This window comes from Rattus norvegicus, chromosome 13, assembly GCF_036323735.1.
Source record: "Rattus norvegicus strain BN/NHsdMcwi chromosome 13, GRCr8, whole genome shotgun sequence".
Lineage (NCBI taxonomy): Eukaryota > Metazoa > Chordata > Mammalia > Rodentia > Muridae > Rattus > Rattus norvegicus.
Window position 1 is genome coordinate 80,400,857 of NC_086031.1, and position 23,134 is coordinate 80,423,990.

The 23,134-nt window shown below is 45.0% G+C and overlaps 1 protein-coding gene across 2 annotated transcripts in view; it reads right to left on the reverse strand.

Moving 5' to 3' along the window:
* Mpzl1 (myelin protein zero-like 1) overlaps nucleotides 1-21,459 on the reverse strand; it is a 36,862-nt gene extending 15,403 nt beyond the window's left edge. Inside the window, exon 1 of one of the 2 annotated variants that reach the window (XM_006250180.5) lies at nucleotides 21,185-21,459. In XM_006250180.5, coding sequence (XP_006250242.1) covers nucleotides 21,185-21,275 — 91 coding nt within the window. In that variant the 5' untranslated portion in view covers nucleotides 21,276-21,459. The remainder of the gene's footprint in view (nucleotides 1-21,184) is intronic. The other variant, NM_001007728.1, reaches the window with a different exon arrangement.
* Between the last annotated feature and the right edge of the window lie 1,675 nt (nucleotides 21,460-23,134).

Below are 23,134 nucleotides of genomic sequence, written 5' to 3' on the forward strand. Positions count from 1 at the left end.
TCATTCTTGTAAAGGCTTTTTTCTAAGTCCTGTGGATTTTAACAATGAGTGTAGCAACATATAGCCCTCACTAAGGAATCACATATAAAAGTCCACTCTCCTAAACACCTCTGAGTGCCTCTGATTAAGAAATGGCCTCAAGATCCTGGAAACACTGGCCTTTTACTGTCTCTAGATTTCTGTCTCCTTCCCAGCATTGGATAGCTGGAGTCACACTGTAGATAAGTTTCAACACAGCCACAGGAAAGTAACAAATGCAATGGGAAACACTCCCGCTGTTCCACAGATTCTAGCATTCAACCACTTGCCTTCTTGGGTAGTTGGGCATGGTGGTGCAGACCCTTAATCCTCAAACTCAGGAGGTAGAGGCAGGCAGATCTCTGCGTTTGAAAGCAGCCTGATCTAGAAAGTGAGTTCCAGAACAGAAAACAATGGCGGGGGAGGGGGGGCTTCTTGGGATTTCCCTGGTGGACTGTTTGCTATAACATGAATGTCTTATTTTTATTTCTTAAAGAAGTTTTTATACTCATCTGATATACTGCCATTGTCACTGCATTAAGCTCTACTCACATTTATATTTGAAGCAATACTTAAATTTAAACGAAGTTAAACTAATCTAAGACACACTTAACTGACACTCTTCCTAGAGAGGACTCAAGGCAGGAAAATGTATAAATTATTCAGCTTTCTGAGAGAAATCTTACCTCCTTTAAAATGTCCCTGTGCTAGGGACACGGGGCCTCTAGACAGCGACAGCGCTGACCACACTGGTTGGTTTAAGTTCGCATTTTACCTTCCACGTTGTTTACTTAGCTTAAGACCAGGAAATGCCAATTAAAATGTGTCTACCGTTCTGCAATTTTAAAATAGCTCTTCCCCCACCCCTCTCTGTAATCAGAGGCCAGGGCAGGGCAGTTAGAGGAGGCAGCCTCAGTAAGACCGTCTGCATTCAGAACAGAGGCATGTGCACAGGCTAAATGCATTTGCCCTGAAACCATTAACTTAAAAACACCCATCTGCAAAATAAGGTATTCTTATAAGAAACAGTTTGGAATAAATACCTGCTGTGTTCAAATACCCTCAGAATGAACAGACCAGCACTGTCACCGGACGACAGTCATTTTCTCCCGGAGGGTTTGACTGTGACTCCAGCCAGGAAGAATAAGAGCACCTCCTCATTCCTCCCAATCATCTTGCAAATGTTTATTCTCAGAATATAATGGGCACTTTGGCTATTCTTTTAAATAAACCGATAGCCACACTGCATCAGGAAAATTTTTTTCTACTCAGTGAGGGTGGATTATTATAGGGAACAATGGATTATTATTTGTGGTCCAGACCTCAAAATAAGCCTTTCTTTGAGACTAGGAGCAAACAAAAGACGTTCCTTGCCGTTGTGGGCAGGCAGGAAAGCCGCCCCGGGGACGTGGGTTTCAGAACCGGTGACAAAGCACAAGACAGAGCAGTTAACCAGCTCCCTGCAGGACTATAGCTTGCTGCAGTAGCTTACTCCACATGGTTTTGACACATTTTTCCTCAGATGGTGAGAACAGCAACAAGTTTCTTCAGGAGTTTTGTTAAGTTAGAGCCTTGTCTCTCAGCCCACTTGTAAGGTCACAGGCCTGAGATCCCCCCACTGCGAGCCTACAGCAAGGCGATGAGAGGTCAAAACCAGCCTGGCCTACACAGTGAGAGCCAGGTGGCAGAGTTTAAAGTCAAGAGTTTTGAGAAAAAGCCTAGTCAGATAGTTAAAAAGGTTCTCAGCAGTCTATGTAAGATGGGCCTGATTTAATTACTTCAAGCTGGTGAGTAAAGTTGTTCTGAAACACCTTATCACCAGTTAATTTGAACACACAACCCTTAGAGCAGATCTAACCCCAGACAGTCCCAATGTCCAATGTACACCTTTCTCTCATGAAGAAACCCACCTCAGATTCACATCCCCACTCCTCCAACCAATGCATTCTTGCTAAGGAATGAAACTACCTTCACGTGGTTAATCAACGGTTAGGTTCTGACTCTTATCAGATAGAGTTCATTCCTGCTCCATAGCATCTCATAGTCTGGTTGTGGAAGGTTTTTCTCCTGAATTCTCTTATCTCACTGCCCGCTCCTTCCCTGCTTTCCTCATCTCTAAGCCCCAGGACACTCTGACCCATGTGCACTTAGCGTTCCTCTTTGTGACTTCATCTCGCTTTGGGGCTCCTAAAAGTGATCGCTCAGAACACACAAATTTGAAATGCCCAAACCAATCCCCTCATTCTTGAACAGCAGCTTGGCTTTCCATTAACTTCTGTGGCAGTCAGTGGCAAGGCTGACCCAGAGTGGTCCTGACTCCTTTTTCTCACAAGTTCCAAAGCTGTCTAAAAACCACATTCCCCATTCTTTGACAGTTGAAATCTCTCTGGGATTCAGTGCTAGTCTTGGTCTAAGCTAGCACTTTCACATGGAGGACTTCAATGGCCTCCTAACTAGGGTCTTTACTCTATCCTACTCACTTAACTACACGTGTTCCACAGAGAGGTCAGGAAGGTTCTGTTTAAAAGCAAAGGTAAGATTTTATCACTGCTCTGCTTGAGTCTTCAGGGCTCCCTACAAGACCCACAATCAGGCCAGCCCTCACATCCCTTGAGGTGGGTTAGCCCCACCTCTCCAAACTCATTGAAACATGCAGCAGTATCCACTCCGAAGCTAGGAATGTATCTAAGTATGGAGAGCGCCAAGGAGGACAAGCCTGGGAGTGTCTCAGAGCCCCGGGATGAAGAGAGATACAGGGAAAGGAACTGTGTCAAATGCTCGGCATAGCTATCTCAAGAGGAAGCCTCGGGGGAAGAAACCCTTGCTTGCTACAGCAGCTGGAGTTCATCCTGTTCTTACCCAGCACACTGCAGCAGTTCTTCTGGCTTAAACGTCCATGTGTTTTCTTTCATTTTAAGCTAAAAAATTTCTTTTTTTTTTTAATTCCTGGTACCACTACTACAATTTACGGGGCCACATACCTGATGTAATGAAAAGAAAAGCTACAACAGGTAAAAGACCTTGGCATGTACACCTAATTGACCCTACACTGCATTAATACACAGCTGCGCTTTTGCAAACCATGCTGTGACAGTTCTGAACAAGAAGGGCTTCCTGGCTATGGACCCTTGCTCCTTCCGTGGCAGGTTTTTACAGTTCCTCTAAAGTATTGAAGATGACTGTCTTAGAGTAACCTAGAGCTTTCCTGACAAACCTGCCCTCCCTTCTGTAGCCATTTTCTGCTGCTTGTTAAACCTTCTGCTTCCATATCTACCACGTCCACCACGGATCAGCAGCTACCCCCATGCAGATTATCTTAAGCATCCCAACACTGCCCTCATCCATGGATCCAGGTTTTGATGCTTTTATCCACTCTAGTTTCCAAAGTCATTACAGTTCCCACCACCACCACAGTTACCTCCACCACATATAACCATCATATATAACCTTCATATAACCATCATATCCTCCTCTTCTCTTCCACCACCTTGGTCTCCATATCCTGTCCACCACCATAGCCTCCTCTACTACTGTAACCATAACCACCAGCACAGTGACCACCGTCACCTTCAAGTCCTTTATATCCACTGTCACCACTTCTCTAACTACCTCTGCGGCCACCATCGCCTCCTCTTCTATCAAAGATTCCACCAAGACCAAAACTGCTTCCAAAGTTTCCTCCACGACCCATAAGCTGCCATATCCACCTCCCCACCCTCTCTACGCTCCAGCAGACTGCACCTCTTCTTCACAATTACGTCCATTGAGAGACCTCTCTGTGTCAGCAGATGCATCACTTGTTTAGAAACGGCCCTTCTCACATCACAGTTAGGCTCACTGACCACTGTGGTATTCCTGAACAACAATGTCATTAATTGTGTCACGATCGTCAAAAGCTACAAAAGCAAATCCTCTTTTTCCCACTCTGTCCGACTTCCAGAACTTGGATGGTTTCAACCTGCTTATTTTTTCAAAGTGGACTCTCAGATTATAGTCTTCAGGTTCTTCTTTAATACCACCAAAATCGTCTTTACGGACTCTCTAGAAACGGCTCCTCCATTCTACCACAACCATCAAGTTTGCGTGGCTGGGCACATGTTACATCCACCTCTTCAACACAGGAGCAAGTCACAAAACCAGAGTCCCTGGAATGTTTTGTTGAAGGTCTCTCATCTCCACACAACCTGTTAACGTTTCTCATTCTCAGAATGTTCTTTTAAACTATTATCTGTGGTTGTAAAGCTTAAGACACCAATAAACAGCTTCCTCAAGTGCACCTGTTCCTTTGGATCATGGCTCCAGTTTGAGACCTGACTCACCTCTTCCAACACAAGTTCAATCTGTAAGTGGTTTCTATGCAAGAGCAACAACCAGCTTTTACCAAGCACACTCCGACAGTCTTTCTTGCTTAAGCCTGCACGTGGTTTCCATGCAATGGCAGAGTATGGGATCCAATGTGCTTTTACACAAGCACACTGCAATTGTTGTTTCTGACCTTCTACAATGAGCGGGAATGGCACCTTTGTTAGAAATGGTCTCCTGTGTGAGCAAAGAGAGAAGCTAAAAAGCAGGTGTCCCTCTAAGGTTACAGTCCACGTAGCCCAAGCAAAGGGTGGGTTCATTGGTTTCTTAAACAATTAGGAATGGCTTGCTTTGTCCTGCCCGCCCCCCATAATTATTATAGTGGAAGATCACAGTTAAATTATTGTGGATTCAGACAGCTCGGCTTCAGAGTCATAAAAGAGAGTTCTCAGGGTCTAATTATAATGTCTGCACATGCAGATGTGAAGAGCACCAAGACACAGAAAGAACTGTGCTAAGCTACATTCCAAGTCACCAAGGCTGAAATCCCAATGTGAAAAAAAATATCAAACGGATTCCTTTCAGATCTAGAATTTATAATTATGGGATCATGGTAAAAAGTGGCTATTATCTTAGATGTCCACCAACTGCTGAATGGGTAATGCAATGTAAGTATGCACAATGGACTTTATTCAGCTGTAAAGAACCTGAAATTATGACGTGTAAGAAATACGTAGAACTGGAAAACACATGAAGTGAGGTAACCCAAGCTCAGAAAGACAAACCATGTATTCTTCCTTATATGCAGATTCTAGCTTCTGATTTTCTTTATGTGCATTTAGGTGAAGTGTGCACAGAATCAAGGAGACTTAAAAGGGCTTGTGGGAGGGAAAAAGAGATTCTTTAATTTGGGAAGGGAAGGAGAGTAGAACAGATATGCTATAAACACAGATGAGTTAAGATAGGGGTGTAGGGGGAGGCAGAGGATGGGAGAGGAGAACATAGTGGGGAAGGTCAACCAAAAATAATAATGTATCAAAAAATGTGGAAATCTGATACTTCTCAAGATAATGAGGAAATAAAAGTTGAGGCTAGATAGCTCAGAGAGTCAAGATGCTTATTGTACAAACCTGATAACCGAGTTCCATACCCAGAGTTCCAAGTTGGCTTAGCCATTTAAGAGACAGTATGACATGGTTTCCTGCCCCTGGAACAGAGCCAGAGTGTGTGGGCCTCCATGAGTGTCAATGGTTGTTGTGGCATATGGCTTGTTTGTATAACAGTATACATATTTTCATGGTCCTCCTTCAAGGAATGTCCTCTTTGCCAAGGTTAATGACTCCATGATAATCAAAGACAGCATGAGTCCGGAAGGTGAGGGTGTGTCTATGTCTCAGCAAAATGGTAGAACACTATGACCTTCAGGACAACCCTTAAGGCTGTGGGAAAGAATGCTGAAACCATGAGTTCAAAAATATATAATTTCTCAACTATACAACATATAAGGATGCAATATGAGCTGTACAATGAGCTTCACAGTCCTAGAGGAACAAAAGCAGATGAATTATGAGCCAGCTTGTCAGGAAAATATTAATGTTTCTGCAAGCATAGACACATAAGTAAAATGTAAGTAAAAAACATAAGAGTAAAAAAGAAAATTAAGGGAAGCAAAGTGACTGCTGCAACGTATGTTGGTAAGTTTTTTGTGAACTTGACACAAATTACAGTCATCTAAGAAGAAGGAACGTCAAGTGAGGAAATGCCTCATCAAGTTGGCCTATAGGCAAGCCTGAGGGACATTTTCTTGATTAATGATCAACGTGGGAGGGGCCAACCCACCTCAGGCAGAAGAGAAGTAGCTGAAAGGGAGCCTGGAGAGCATGCAGTAGTCAGACTTTCTCCATGGCTTCTGCCTCACTTTCTGCTTTGAGTCCCTAACAGATTTCCCTTTCATGGTGCACTGTTTGGGTCATAGTATTTATTACAGGAAAGGGAAAAAAAGGAGAAGGAGGAAAAGGAAGGAGAGGAGGAAGAAGAGGAGGAAGAGGAGGGAGGAAAGAAAGAAATAAAACAAACAGAAAACTAGGACACATTGCATTAAGTTTGAGCCCCAAAACACTTTAAAATGATTTTTTCTGTTGACATCAGGCCTACAAATAAAACAAAAATGAAATGAATAAAAAGATGAAATGCTTATCAAGTGTTTCCATACTCCATGAACTTACATCCAAGGCTCACATAAACAAGCTTACATATAAACTCAGACACAGTAATGGCATCGGCACATTTTCTCCCCCTTGGTTTAGCAAGAAGTAGAAAACTTTGCTGAGTTATGCTAGAGCTTAAAGGTCAAGAAAACAAATAAACAACCTGGAAAGAACTCTTCAGTTACTGAGCCCTGGAGAATAGGACTTCTAAAACTACCAATTTACCTTTGAGCAGTGACTTTGACAACAAAGAGCGCGGAGCCTGCCTCAGACTGAAAGACACCTAGAAAATACCTGACAGGAAGAAACAACGGAGCAAGGTCATTTCTACAATGATGCCCACCTTGATGTGCCTATACTTTAGATGGAAAGCCACAGATATATTAGGAAAGATCAAAAGGAAAACAGTATGAAACAACAAAGAAACAAAGTTGTGTTTCTTTGGTCTGGCAGCTGGTCTGGCTGACTCTGACCTGGCAATCTATCTAGCTGAGTCCACAGGCACAAGTGCCACACCACCCAGCCCCCTGAAGCAAATTCATGCTCGGTTAGACAAACACGGCTTGTCCAGGAGGTCATTTCCTGACATAGCCTGTTCCGATACTCTGAATTATGAACGTAACAGGAAGTGAGTGAGGCGACCCAATGACCTTGTTACTCCAAACAAATTCAAACTTGTAAAATCGCTGGAAATACACTGGAATAGCACAGTTGTGAGTAAATAAAACACTCCCACAGCCCAGGCAGACAATGGGCCTGAGAGTGCATTTGGTTGAGGCAATCCTCCCCCTGCTACTATGGGTCCACTTTCAACCTTAAGTGTTACAGAAAGGATCCTGTTAAGGTTTTCCTTGTTGAAAGAAGGCTTTAATCCACAATTACCCCACCTCCGACCGCCCTCCCCCTACCCTGTGCCCCAAGGACTTTGACGTTGTCAGTTTGGTCTCTTATGATGAGTACAAATCCATCTACTTAGGAACTGCTCTCTGACCCATCTTTCCTTGATTTTGTTGGTACACAGTGATGGGCTAATATTCCCTCCTAAGACAAGCACTCATGTGACCTTTTAAAAGAAAAGGACAAAACACACTAAACACGAGATTATTCAGGATGAAGTTACTGCTGGGCCACAGTGGTGGGGGACCGATACCTGGGTCCTTACTCTCTGTTTACCCCACAAGCAGTGTTCTCTCTCTGCCTTTTTCCCTCACACATTTTATGTTTCAGAATAAAAACTGAGAGTAAGCCAGGTGGTGGTGGAATGCTTTAATCTCAGCACTTCAGAGATTAAGGCAGGTGGATCTCTGGGTTCGAGGCCAGCCTGATCTACAGAGTAACTTCCAGGACACCTAGAGCTACACAGAGAAGCCCTGTCTTGAAAACCAAAACAATAAAGAAACAAACTAACAAACAGAGGGAAAGACATTAGTAAGAATTGGAAAGATGTCTTTTTTCAGTCCCAGAATGTTCCAGTCAAAACCTTCAGTAGTGCCCACTGTGCCTGCACAATCTGGCTGGAGAAGCAGAGCTTGATCTCGAGTCAGCGGCGACTGGGCAGGTGCAGGGCTGCTTGGCTGCAGTTGGTGGCCAGAGGCCACTTAGAGCTCAAATGGGCTCCTTTCTTCCATGTGTCAGCGTTGCTATTTTGGATCACTCTTAGCTGAATGACACAAAGTCAGGGACGCCTACAAAAATATACACCACTCAGTGAGCCCAAAACCCTCATCAAGTGAACTTTTGATCCCGTGACATCCTGTCCTTCCCTGGTCACTTCTCCCATCATGCTCTGTGGAAAGGATAGTTGTCTATAGCCATCAGAGGGCAGAGGACGGCTTCTATGTTCACCATTACACCTTTTTTACCTAGCAGACGCCTGGCCCCCTCTCAGTGTGTTCAGTATTGTTTGAAGGGGGTCACAAAATGAGAGAACTAACAAAAGAAAGAACAAAACATCCAAAGTTCTAACTGATTCACAATAAAGATTTCAAGATTTGGATTGGAGAGATGGCTCCATAGTTAAGAGCACTGGCTGCTCTTCCAGAGGTCCTGAGTTCAATTCCCAGCAACCACATGGTGGCTCACAACCATCTATAACAGGATCCGATGCCCTCTTCTGTGTGTCAGTGACAGCATACTCATATACATAAAATAAATAAGTCTTTAAAAAAACAACAAGGGTTGGGGATTTAGCTCAGTGGTACAGCGCTTGCCTAGCAAGCACAAGGCCCTGGGTTTGGTCCCCAGCTCCAGAAAAAAAAAGAAAAGAAAACAAACAAAGAAAAAACAAAAACAAAAGCATTTTTAAACTTTAAGATTTGCAGGGATGGGAGTGTATGCCTTTAACCCCAGCACCCAGGAGGCAGAGACAGGTGAGTCTCAAAGTTTGAAGCCAGCCTGGTCTATAGAGTGAGTGGGTTCCAGGACAGCCAAGGCTAGAAAGAGAAACCCTGTCTTAAAAAACCAAAATCCAAACCAAACAAACAAACAAAAAAATCCAAGTTTTAAATCACCATCATACAGATTACTGAGGGTAAAATCTGTTGGCTGACACAACCTTGAAGGAAGCATCTGCAGGTCTCCCCCAAAGGGACTTATCTGTCAGACTTTCAATGCAAGAGAAATTTCCTGGTCCTTGTAGGAACAGGCAGGATTCCCCAATCTCTCAAAATCAATTCCTACCATTCACGTCCATGTCCAGCTGGCCATGTCTCTATCCTTAACTTTTTTTCTGAACCAACAAAGATTGTTCTGTTGCTGAAATGAGAAATATTCAAAAGGTCCTGAACCAGGCCAGTCACTGTGCTGATCACTTGACTATAAGGCCTGGCATTGCTTCTCTGTCTCTCTGTGTGCACTGTTCGTCTCTTTCCTGTAACTGGTTTCTTTTTTCCAATCAAGCATTCATTCTTACAAGCCTATGCTGGAACTGACAGCCTTGTGCAGACAGACAAACATCCACAGTACATCAGGGCGGCACCATTCCCTGCATCTGGACTCCCAGGGAGTCATACGGGGATGTCCCATGATGGGCCTTCCCTAAAGTCCAAAAGCTCAGTGCAATCAAGCAGGCAATGCAAACGCCATTCCTGCCCTCCGCCTGCCCTGGAGTAGCAGCATGTGGGATCCAAGCACGTCCTCAGATTTGGCAAGCAGATAAAAATACGGTACTTTGGGTAAATCAGATCATTTTACTTCCCAGGGTTAGAACTTAACACCCAATGTTGAAAGCCCCGGGGGTCCTTCATTACCACTAGGGAGCCCACCATTCAATACTTCACTTTTCCAAGTGCAGAAATGTACACAATTTTCTCTTTTAGCAAAAGATCACTGTGTCTTAAAACTGCATGAATTTTCAAATCTTAGAAGATTTACGGTACATCAGAAGCCGTGGGAAACAAATCTGGCTATTACCGTAATACATCACTATAATGAACAGAAAGGAGACTGTGCTCAAGGTCAATGGCAAGAAGGGCATTCCTCAAAAAAAAAAAAAAAAAAAAGAAAAAAAAAAAGAAAAAAAACGTAAAATAGAATAAATAAATAAAAGTTAGTGGTGCTCATTTAAACTACTGAAAAACTCTGGAACTACTATGTGTGTGCTCACAATGGTGGACTTAGCACTAGACACACTAGAAGTAAATACTGCTGTGAACACTGGAGTCTTTGGGTTACAGTGATGTTGCAGTACAGGTTCAGCAGGCCCAACAGCCTTCTCCAAAGCATCACCCTGGTGGAGGATGCTGGTGACACGGGAGACTGTGCATAGACACATAGACGAGTGTGTGGATGGGGGAGGGCCTGAAACAAATGCATCTCCTGTATAACCCAAACAACTCTAAAAACCAAAGTCATCTTAGAAGGCCTTGGGGCTGGGAGGCCACTAGTGGTTAGGAGAGCTTGTACTCTTCCAGAGCACCTGAATTCAGTTCCAAGTACTCAAGTTAGACAGCTCCCAAGCTCCTGGAACATCAGCTCCGGGGATCTAATGCCTTCTTCTGGCTTCCTCAGGCCTCTACAGAGAGGTACTCACAAGTACTATAAGCGCAGGCGCAGGCGCAGGCGCAGGCGCAGGCGCAGGCGCAGGCGCAGACGCAGACGCAGACGCAGACGCAGACGCAGACGCAGACGCAGACGCAGACGCTTAAGATTTGTTCTTTAACACAATGCATGCCAGGGGTGGTGGCACACGCTATGATCCCAGAACTTGGGAGTTGGAGAATGGGATGAGTTCAAGACCATCCTCATCCACTCAGCCAGTTCAAGGCCAAGCACGGTCACATGAAACCCAGACTGGAATAAACTAGGAAAATAAAGCAATCAAAACACTCATACGTGGGGCCCATAGCATTTTATCCTTTGACCTTTTAATTGTTGCGAAGTGTAAAGGCATTCAAAACCTTTAAATGCCCACAAGACCAACCACTCTCTGGCATACCAAAGAGGAAGTCAGACCTTCACTAGTGATGCCCTTCCACAGGAAGACCAGGCCTGTGGCAGACAAGCTCTACTTCACTGCACTTGACTGAGTAAGGTTCAGGCATAGGAAGGTTCACTAGTAAAATAAAGGTTACGGACCTGAGACTTTCAAAAGACTAAGGCAATGCTCTATGGTCTTCTTAAAGACACTGTTAAATGTGCACAAAAAAATAGTAACCAAGTCCGAGTTAAAGATGCCTTCAAAGTCTCCATACACACACGATACCTACCATAATGTCTGCGAGTGCAAACTGTCGGGACTTTAATGGTTAGAGATGTACATTAGGAAGAAATGAAACATGAAGCTAGTGTTTATTCTATAGCACAGTGACCAGAACATCTACAGATTCTACTGGAGGCTTGAACCATTACTGCTCTGCCAGGTTTTGAGAAATGCAAGTGTACTAATGGTGTGTGAAACCTAAGTCTTTTGCCAAAACGTCCGGAGTGGGCCGAACAAGCTAGCAGCATGGCTCACACACAGGAAAGTGAGGTAAATAGTGGCTAGAAATGTTTAGAGCTGTGTAGAGCTGGGGGCTGTGTCGATTACCAATTATTTGGGGGCAGATTCTCAATTAAATTTGATTTGAATGAAAATTTGTCCATGCCCATTTCTTATTTTAAAAGTGCCATATTTGGACAGGCAGTGGTGGCACACGCTTATAATCTCAGCACTCAGGAGGCAGAGGCAGGTGGCGCTCTGAGCTAGAGCCAGAATGGTCTACAGAGTGAGTTCTGGGACAGCCGGGGGTCCACAGAGAACGTCTTGGAAAAACAAAAACAAGCAAAGAAAAAAAAATTGCCACCAACCCTCAGCGAGACCCTGCAGGCTTTTCAAAACCAGGGTCCTCCCCTGCTTTCTATCTGAGGTGCCACACTCGGGAGCTGGAAGTGCCCACTTCCTTCCACGTCCACAGTAACATTCATCCCTTTGCACACATGATGGCTATTTTTCTCTCAACCCAGAACCAGGCCGGTCTCTGTGAAAGCCCAGTCTCCCGAGGTTCCATCCAAGGAGACTGGTGAGGATGCCTCGGATTTGATGAGTTCTGCCCTGATACTCAGTGTCTCTCATCCTGTATCTCATGGAAGCAGAACCTTCCAGAGAAAAACAAACTCTTGATTAGTGGTCCTGCACAGTTCAGTGCTAGGTTCTGCAGGGCTATACTGGTCAAACACCATACACGGATGTGTGCACTCTCATGAATCGGGTGTGCTGGCACATACCTGTAATCCCAGCAGAGACAGGAGGATCACCACCACAAGTTTAAAGTGAACTCTAGGCTGGCTAGAGATACACGAAAGACTGTGTCTCAAAAAGAAGAGTTGAGTACACGCAGTAAGCAGATGTAAGCTCAGAAAAATGGCCTCTGTAACAGGAGCATGGCTGTCCTGAGTGTGGGTTATTTACCGTTTTCCCACCATTTCCTTATATTCCCATCAAACCATCATGCACCCTGAAGTACAAAATAGACTGCACACAGTTAAAGTCAAAGTCTGAAGAAGCACAGGGAGGAAGGGCAAGCTTTAGGAAAGTGCATGTGAGTTTTGTCCAGAATGTCAGAAAGACTCCAGACAGACCAGAGGCACATGCTGCAGAAACAGAAACAAGAAGAGCGGTTTAAAGCTTGGAGTATGCAGATCCAAAGGGTTTGAACTAAGCCTAAGGGTTTTTAAACAGGACAACATGACCACGGTGGGCTTTCTGGATGAGATCACCCATTACACAGCAAAGAGAAGAGAGACTCAGAACAAAACTTTCCCAAAGGATTCTTTAAAATGTCAATTGTAACCTCGATATCAGATAAATACAAAACTCCCAGAGGCAGAATCTGATCTCAAATCATCTAAAAATGGTACTATTAAGAAAATCAAGTTATAAAAGTACAAATACTTTAGATAGGTGAGGTTTTTCTTTTTGAAGATTTATTTGTTTATTTTATGTATATCAGTACATCAGTACAGTCGATGTCACCAGACACACTGGAAGAGGACATCCGATCCCATTACAGGTGGTTGTGAGCCACCATCTGGTTGCTGAGAATTGAACTCAGAACCTATGGAAGAGCAGCTAAGCCATTTCTTTAGCACAAAGGAGTATTTTTTTTCCTTTTTTTTTTTTTTTAAGAAAAAAGGACACATGCCCAATTTCTTTGAAATAACTAGCAATAAGAAATTCTAGAGCATAAAGAGACAACCAAGTCTCTATTCAAGGTGAACCTGATATACATGGTGTGTCCCCTACATAGCAAAACCCTGTCTCCAAAACAGGGGAAGAAATGAATTCTATAGATTTATCAAAAGCTCTTACCTAAAGCTTAGTTTCAAACACCATAATCACTTATGGGAATTTTTTTAAAGATTTATTTATTATATATAAGTACACTGTCGCTGTCTTCAGACACACCAGAAGAGGACATCTGATCCCATTACAGATGGTTGTGAGCCACCATGTGGTTGCTGGGATTTGAACTCAGGCCCTCTGGAAGACCAGTCAGTGCTCTTAACCGCTGAGCCATCTCTCCAGCCCACTTATGGGAATCTTACCAAACATCTACGCAGTTTCAAAATATTCCTCACAGGATGGTTCCCTACAAAGCAGGAAATGACGGTTACTGTACGGTGGAGCAACATGGCACCAGGAAGGGAAAGAGGAGCCAGCATCTCTTGGTGACCTGCACAGAAATCAGTGTCACTCTTGTGACATTCCTGCCAAATACAGAGCCAAGTCACCAGACAGTGGGCCGAGGGGCAATCTACAGTGTAACTGGCCTCTATTGTTTATATGTTGGTGTGAAGCCAGGGGATGGTGGCACAGGCCTTTAAACCCCAGCACTCAGGAGGCAGAAACAGGTGGATCTCTTGAGTTTGAGTCTCAACTCAACTCTGTTCTACAGAGTGAGTTCCAGAACAGCCAGAGCTACACAGAGAAACCTTGTCTCAAAACAAACACAGATATGGGTGTGAATTTTAACAACCGAGGAAGTGCTCCTGACTAAAGGTGACTAAAGAGACAGGGGCCACCAGGATATGAAGGATGTTCTTAAGACAACAGGCAAATTGAAGCCACATACTGCACAATAAGACTACTTCAATATCCATCTCCTGATTATGAAGGACACGGGTCAGACATGAAAGTGTCTTTAGAGAACGTGCAATGGAGTAGTTGGGAGTATGGGAAGCATCATTCCTGAGGCTGAGCTGAGAGGGAGGAGAAAGAGATTCAAATGGTAACATTTAAACAACCTGAAGGCACACAGTATTCTTCCCATTTGTTTGCAACTCTTCCTTAAGTCTGAAATTATAACAAAATAAATATGAATGAGAAAAGGAAAACAGTGTCTTACTGTCCTCTTGCAGACATTTGAGCTACTATAATTCAGAGATGCTTCTGCAGCCTCAGGAGGGTGATGAGCCCCACCTAGAAATGCTCAGCTTGGAGACTTAACCCATGTTCTACTCCTTACCGCTCCAGTGCTGGTTCTTACAAAGGAGCTGCTGGTACAATCCAAGCCACTCTTGTCCTTGAGTGACAAGGACTTGACTGACAGAGCCATCTACCTCCCTAGTCCAGTATGAAAGTTCTTTTTTTTTTTTTTTTTTTTTTTTGGTCTTTTTTTCGGAGCTGGGGACCGAACCCAGGGCCTTGCGCTTCCTAGGCAAGTGCTCTACCACTGAGCTAAATCCCCAACCCCAAGAAAGTTCTTTAATGCTGCTATAAAATGATTATGAAATATAGATTACTAAATGAAAAAAGATGTGAATACACCCTATACAAAATTTAACTCAAATAGAGCAGACTTAAATGGAAGAGGGAAAACTATACAATCTTAAAAAAGCACGGGAGTTCATTGTTGTGCATTGTTATTAGTCAGTGATGGTTTCAAAGAACCAAAGCAGAAGCAATAAAAGGGAGGAGTGTGGGGCTAAAGAGATGGCTCAGTGGTTAAGAGCACTGTTCTCCCAGAGGACTGTGTTCAATTCCCAGTACCCGCATGGCAGCTCACAACTGTCTGTAACTCCTGTTCCAGGGGACCTGACGCCCTCACACAGACATGCATGCAGTCAAAATACCAATGTACATTAAAAAAAAAAGTAAGTAGATTATAAAAAGGTAAGATGGGTAAATTGAGTTTAATAAAAATTAAAAACTTTTGTGCTTCAAACTCTCAAGAAATTGAGATGAAAACTCTCTAATAGGAGAAACTGTTTGCCAGCTGTGCCTAACTTGGTGAGCTGCAGGTCAAAGAGAGACTTTGTCTCTAAGGCAGTGGAGGGCTGGGAGGTGACTGGAGGGTGCTCAGGGGTTAAGAGCACTTACTGCTCTTGCAGAGGACCAGTTCCCAGCACCCATATGGAGTCTCAGAACTTCAGTTGTGGGAAATCTGGTCCGCCTTCTGGCTTTCTTAGGTATAGCACAGGCAGGGCACATTTGCATAATGCAGGGAAAACTCAAGACATAAAATAAAATATTTTAAAATGAAATAAGCACAACCAAGGTAGAAAGTGCTTGAGGAGTGATACCAGAGGTTGATCTTTGGCCTGTACCTTATACACACACATTTGGGGTAAGGGTAGGGGCAGGAGGTGGGAACAGGAGGTGGGAGGGTAGAGCAGGGGGGTGGGGAGCAGTCAACATTTCCCTAGTCCCTTACTCCATTCTGGACTTCCTTAGAAAACCTGCCCTGCTCTCCAAAGAGTTATGGACCTGAGGCAAATGCAATGTCATCAACTCAACCAAATTCTGCAGTGAGTTCAAGGCCAGCTAGAGAAACACAGCAAGACCCTATTTTACAAACTCAAAGTAAATAAATACCCAAATATAAGTGTATTAAAATGTTGTGTAAAATCACCTTCAGGATACTTCTAAATGTTATCTATTAAACAAATGAGTTTGCATAACAGACTTGCTCCCACCCCAAGATATCTCAGCATATATATGCTTCTGCAGATATATGCTTCTGCAGGGTTTAAAAAAAAAAAAAAAACACTTCTGGTCCTGTCATTTTAGATCAGGGTTACTCGACCTGGAGTGCCTGCTTCGTTAAGTTATTTTAGAACTGAAATTAGTTAATGCTTTCAAAGAGCTGAAAATGGTACCTGGCCTAGTATACATTCCATATACTGGAAGAAATAAGCCAGCAGCTGCAGGAACACTTAGGTACATTCCTATTGGACAGACTTATGCCCAAAGAAAATTATTAACTAAGAGTTATTAGCCAGGGAGGAGGATGAATTAGAACATTTAGGATATAATATGCATTAAAATGTCATGGAGAATCTCATTACTTTGTATTCTAACTTTAAAAATGACCATTACTGGAATGAGAGTAAAACCTTGGTCCTACTTTCTGTTCATTACTTATCTGTTCAAATGGTCTCTAAGCACTGACAAGAACCTAGGCATCTTCAGTCTTCCACTATGCCCTAAGGCTTTTGTGAATTTGGGCCTTGTGTGACCCCTTAGTTCAGTGTTTCTCAACTTGTGGGTCATGACCTCTTACGTGGGGGTGAATGACTTTTTCATGGAGTCATCTAGGATCCTCGGAAAGCAGATTTTTATACTACAATTCCTAATAGTAGCACATTACAGTCATGACCTAGCAACAAAATAATCTTATGGTTGGGGTCACCACAACGTGAGGAACTGTTTTAAGGGTCGCGTGTTAGGAAGGTTGAGAACCACTGTCCTAGTAAAGTGCCTGTGGAGCCACCGAGTGCTATAAACAGGTCAAGGTTTGCACAGCATCCCTGTGCAGAAGTCTCTGCCAGCAGGAGGTGAGGCTTTCCAACTCTCTCCTCAGCATGCTTCCTTATGGGAGCTCCATTCATCAGGAGGGAAATCACTGTTGATCCGCCATGACTAGAAGGTTCCTGAACACACGCTCTGGTGGGGTTTCTTTTGAGTCTCCCCCTCGTATTTGCTGGCATGAACCAGAGGAAACAAAGCACTACAAACCAGAGGCTAAAGAGAAGAGTAAGAACCGAAAGCTAGGGGGCGGATAAAAGACCGGCAATGCAAACGTCAAATTCCCAAACCTCCAGGTGACAAGACTTGATTACTAAATGGAGAGCAGGCCCCCTCGGAGAAAGTCTGCAGAGAACTGGAGCTTAGAGATGTAACTAAGGGAAGCTGTGAGGCCGAAGTCAGGTTTCTTAACTAGACAAATCCTACGGCACGTCTGTACTGCACGATCTGAGAAAGATCTGAAAGGGGACACTACTGCAGATGTGAGAGCAGACGTGAGGCTGTGGTAGTGCTTTCCCAGACGCGGGGGACTGCCAGGTGCATACAAGGAAGGGAAGAGTTTGCCAGGAAATGATTCCAACAATGGCTGTGGAGAGCTGCAGTGGGAGACAAGCAGCCAGGAAGTGACTAACGCACTGAAGGGCGGTGTGGTGGTAGGGAGCAAGACCACAGTCCTGATGAGCTCCAGCAACTTGGAGTGGGCTTGGGAGACTGCAGAGAAGAGCAGGGTGACACTCTGAAGTTGGTGTGCTTTCTAGTAACAGTGACAGTCAGAGGCTTAAGAACCCCAGGAGGAGAGAAAGCCAGGCTAGTAAGAAACAGCCTGAGAGTGAGCAGGACCTCAGAGAAACAGGGACTTCCTGTAGGTAAGGGGTCATGCAGGTAAGTAGCCCCCAGGGAGATGACATAGGTGAGCCAGGAAAGAGTTATCTGCCTATGCTCCCCAGGCAGATGTCTGCTGGCCTGTCAGGCTCCCTGGGCTTGTTGTTTAGTTTTATAGGAAAAGCACCATGCGGGGATTTTTAGACCTCACTTTTAACATTTGTTTACAGTAAATTATCTACGTACCTCATGAGTTTAGAAAGTTTTAACTATGATCTTAAAAACTCAAGTCAAATTTAATCCCAACATTTAGGAAGGCCAACGCAGGAGGATTACTGTGAGTTCAAGGCCAGGTTGAGCTAGCTACACGGTGAGTCTGAAGCTAGTCAGAGCTATATAGCATGTGAGACTCTGTCTCAAACATATATACATACAAATAAATTAAATAAAAGGTTAAGAACTCAAAAGTTTCTCCACTTCAAACTTTCAGGAAACAAACGTCAACTTGCAAATGAAGTCATGCCAGCCCTGCTATCCGATGAATCCCTCAACAAATACCTGGTGATTTACTGCCCAGGCATTTTCCAAGGCCCTGTGGTGGGAATCATTCTGAAATAAGCATTCTACACAAGTAATGGTGGAAGAGAGGCGATGTCACTGGTGAACCAAAGCCAGGACATCTCCTGAAAGGCTTCACTCGGGGCTCCGGTCTGCACTGTCATTTTATACTCTAAAACCACAAGGTAGTGTAGGCACCAATGTTTTGTGGAAACATTGGCAGTGAGCGGATTGCTAAGGCTGACTGCCCACTGCTCTCAGCTGTTTCTTCGGGTCGTTTTGTTCCAGGTATCAGGCAAAGTCATGCTTGGTCAATAGGCAGTATGAGCAGTGCTTGAAGTAAATCGCTACGTCAATCAATACATCATCAGTACGGAATAAGTGGTCCTCTCGACCTTGTTCTCCTTCAGCCTCGGTAGTGATTTATATCTTCATAAGCATGAAAAACTAATCTCCAGGAGAAAGAATATAAAACAGAGCAGTGCAGACGAGTGTGTAATGGGGTCAGTAGGTGTGCCAATAACCTCACTCTGTGACCAGCACACCCAGCAGGCATGAGTGCTGGCTGCGTGCAAGGCTTCCAAGTACTCAAACTTCTCAGCCCAGTGTTCTTCCCATTTAACATTAGTTTAAACATGTGGACATATATAGCACAAATTAAGACACACACACACACACACACACACACACACACACACACAAACACAGCGACTGTTAAGGTGAAGGAGAAAAGGGGCGAGGGGTTTGAGTTTTGATACAAGATAAATTACCACAGAATGGACCACATTGGTCACTTGTAGAGTTTAATCTACTTTCTAAATGGCAGGCCTCTGCCCTGGAAAACTGAAGTCCAGGGCAAGACCCTAATCAAGTTTCAAAACTGAGCTTCCACACCTACAATGTAACTGTCGGCAGCTTGCAACACTAACAAGTTGTTGGACCACCTTGCTGGAGAGACTTAAGCCCAGATAATAATGGGTCAATGGGGTGGGTGAGCCCACACCCTGACCTGGGCTGCTTAGACTTGCACATGTCTCTTGCCCTCTATTTAAACCTTAAACTTTTCAGGACTCTGGGGATGGCCTGGAATTGAGTCACTGGATCTCCTGTGTCTTCCCAACGTGGCCACACTGAGTAAATCTCCACTTTCCACAGATTTTTGTTTATTGATTTGACTATTTTGACTTCTCAAGAACCTGGAGTCTTAGGGTAAAGACTGTGACCCCAAGTTCCATAACAGTTTCAAGTACTTAACAGCTAAGAGGTGCTGATAGCTATTTGCTAAGTAACTGAACAGAACTTGAGAAGCTATTCTAGATGAAAACGGTGGTGTGTTCCCAGCTCCCAGGTGCCTGGAGGCTGAAGCAGGATTGCTTGAGCCCAGGAGTTAAAGGCCAGTCTAGACAACATGGTGAAAAGAAACCTCAAAAACAGAAAAGTCACGTGTGGTATACACCTTTAATCCAGCTCTTGGGAGGTGGAGGCAGGAAGATGCCCAGTTCAAGAACAGCCTGTGATAAACCGTGAGATGCTGTCTCAAAAGAACGTTTTGTAAAGATGAACCCTTATGTGTAGTTCCTTCAAATCAGCCCAGACTGGCCTCCAACTCATGTCCCAGCCACTCAAGTGCTGGGATTTTAGGCATGAGCCACAATACCTGGCTTCTATTTAAAAAAAAAAAAAAAAAAAAAAAAAAAAAGATGGTTTCTTTTATACCAGAGCAGGTGGCATTTCATTCATAACACAAAGTTTCTGCTTCTGCTGCTTATAACACCCTGAACTTAAGATCACTCTGACTGCCCTGTCCCCAACAGCAATGTCTGACATTACACAATTCAGCCCACAAGAGGTCTGATAAAGTGGAGTTTCGGTCTGTTCTGTCCTCCTTTGCTTAAACACAAATACAACCCACACCAATTCATAAAACAAAAAAGAACAAAAACAAAACAAAAAACCCACATCTTTCTGTTTCCTTAGGAGAAACAGGGGGTTAAAACAGAACAGATCCCATCTGATACACAGAAAAGGAACCTTCTCCATGTTCACCTCTATAACAGAATCTTACCTATATTTTCTGGTTCCAGGGACTACTACATTAAGAACTTTTGCACGAAAGTACTGAGTAATGGATTTTGAACAAATTACATTTTACACAACAAAAGAAATGAGTGGGAGGAACCCCCTCCGTGTTTTCTTAGCAGTTCGTCCTCTCAGTAACCACTACTTAACCGAATTCTGAGACAGAAACAAGTACTTTGTTTTGAACAACACACAAAAAAAGTCCTGGGGCAGACACTTCTTCAGACGTCCCATAAAACAACTCGCCCAAGACTTCACATAAACCAAGCCGGAGCCTTTATCAAAATCTTGAGTCTGGTTATTTGGAAAGGGCCTGGAAGTGAGGCTTTTTAAATCAAAGTAAAAGCACGCTTTGGAAATAATTCTGTCTTGTCAAACTACGGTGCCCATGTTTACCATTAAAACGAATTCGACCGAATTCTTTTAAGCCTTTGCTTTCTAGTCTAGAAGTAACATAAATTTCGTTTCTGTGATTTGCAGACCCCCGAGGTGATATAAATGAGGTTCTGAGTTTTCAACCACAGAGCATTAAGAATGGATCTGAGAACATTCGAAATAGATCTTAGCAGGTAAAGGAAAAACACTGGTTTAAACAAGGAAATAAACCAACAAAGGCCCCACAGGTGAAAAATCCTACAATCTTCCGCCATCTCCCAAAGGTGGAGAACCTCAATTCTAGAGTCCGACCCCCGGGCAGTCCTGAGCGATCCAGAATCACCAGGAAGCGACGGCAGGGGACTGGGCGTGAGTGGGCTCCTGGGATTGCCCCCAGGGAGCCACAAGGTAAGGTGCCCCCATCTCCGCCCTCCAAGCAAAAGGATCCAAAGAAAGGTTCCTCGGCTCTGGGCCGCGCTCCCCGGGCGGCGTGCCCGGGCCCCAAGAGCGCGCAGGCCGCGCCCCCTCCCCTCCGCGGCGCCCCGAGCGCGCGCACGGCCGCGGAGCCCCCGCCCGACCCTGGCCCGGCATCACTCACACAGCCCGAGCATCGCGGCTAGCGCCGACCACAGCCAGCGCCGGCGGGCCGGGGCCGCAATCAATGTCACGGCTCCGACGGCCTCTGCCATCCTGCTCCCGCCGCTCCGTTCCGCCCGGGTTCCCGCAGCGGTTGGCTCGCTTGCCTGAGACCACACAGCTCCGGATCGCGGCTGCGGGCGCGAGGACACCTCCACGCCACAGCTCCCTGCTCCCGGCCCCAGTGGCCAACCGCCAGCCCTCAGCCCAGCTCCAGCCCCCGTGCCCGCCCCGCTGCCCGCTCATTGGTCTTTCTGGCAACCTGTGAAGGAAGCCATTGGACAACTCGAGTCCCCGTCAGCCCCCCTCGAGCAAGGCCCCGCCCCCCGGGCCCCGCCCTTGGTGTGTCAGTGCAGCATGCCCGCGTACTGTGCCTCTGCAGCGGCACTACATTGAGCCTGCCTGCGTGGCTGGAGTGGGGCTGCCCTTCGGCCCGCAGCCGCCAGAGGCTGCCCTCTTCGCTGAGGGGCCAGCCCCACAGTTCTCTTAATGTTCCTCCCCACGTTCTCTTCCAAGTCCCGATCTGATTGATCTCCGACTAGGATCTGCTTGGTTACTCCTGGCCTCACCTAAAGAAAAGCAATTAATTTAGGGACCAGGTGGGGGAGGGGTAGGAGTGAAGAGTGAGGTGAGGAAAGACTTCCATCCAGTCGTCCAGATAGAAAAGGAGCCACCATCTCTTTGACCTATGCCGAGTGTCTGTCTTTGCCTGAACTGGATCATTTGCGTTGCAACATGAGAAGTCTCCATCTTGCCCTAACTTCTGAGCAGTCCTTCTTTTGGCTTTTCAAAGGACAGGAAAGGAGTGGGAATTGGAACTCTTTCTGGCCACCTAGATCATCAATGAATGCGCTTACTGTTTGTTTAGTGTATCAATGTCCCTCGGCCTGTAGATGAGAAGTGAGTTCGGAGGATGTGCCTCACTTCGATTCAGAAAAGTGCCTGCTGCGTTCTAGCTGCCCAACAAATCCTAGTGTGGGAGGATTCTGAGAATGGTCTTCAAAGAGGGAAGAAGGAGGGACCAGAACACAAAACAGATGAGAGTGACCGAAGAGCAGGAAAATCCAACTGAGAGTCTGGGGAAGGAAAACAAGCTTTGGACAGGAACAAGAATAGAGGCGGGGGTGGTCCAGTCGACCACAATGCAGTCTCTCGTTTCAGGATTTTGTCAAAAGCCTGTCTTAACAGTGTCCTTCCGATGTTTTTTGCTGGTCTAGCCCCTTAACCGTGCAGTAGAGCAAATTCCCAATTACCAGGCAATTGGTGAAAGCCAGGAATGCTTATCACAACATTTTTGCCTTTCCTGTGCACAAGTCCTTCCAATAGATGTCTGTGTTCACTGATCTGTAGATGCACAGCCCCTTAGACTTTACTTTCAAGTAGCACATGTCCGATACTCAGCGTAGACAACCCGATACTCAATTTTTAACACAATCTTTTTGAGTTTTGTTGTTTCTTTGAGGCAGGGTCTCTCTGTGTAGTCTTTGCTAGCCTGGAACTTGCTTTGTAGACCAGGTCAGCCTCTAACTCACAGAGATCTGCCTCCTGAGTGCTGGAAATAAAGGTCCCGAATGCTGGGTTAAAGGCATGGGCCACCACACTCACCTCAGCCATTCACGAAGAGAAAACAAAGCAGATACCTGCGGCTAATGGGAACAGCGGTTCTCAAAGGCACGCGTCAAATCTTCACAGATTGTCATTTGCTTCAAACACAGTCACACTTGGCCAAGAAGACTCTGGGAAGGACTTATGAAAGCTAACATATTTGAGGCAGACGTTTAAGGACTAAGAGTTTAGAAGAGCAGTAGAAAGGCAAGATGTGGAGAATGAGTCTGAGAAAGAGGAACAAGTTTGAGGCCAACGTAGGCTGTTTCATGAGTTCTAAGCTAGCCTGTGCCACAGGGTAGACTAC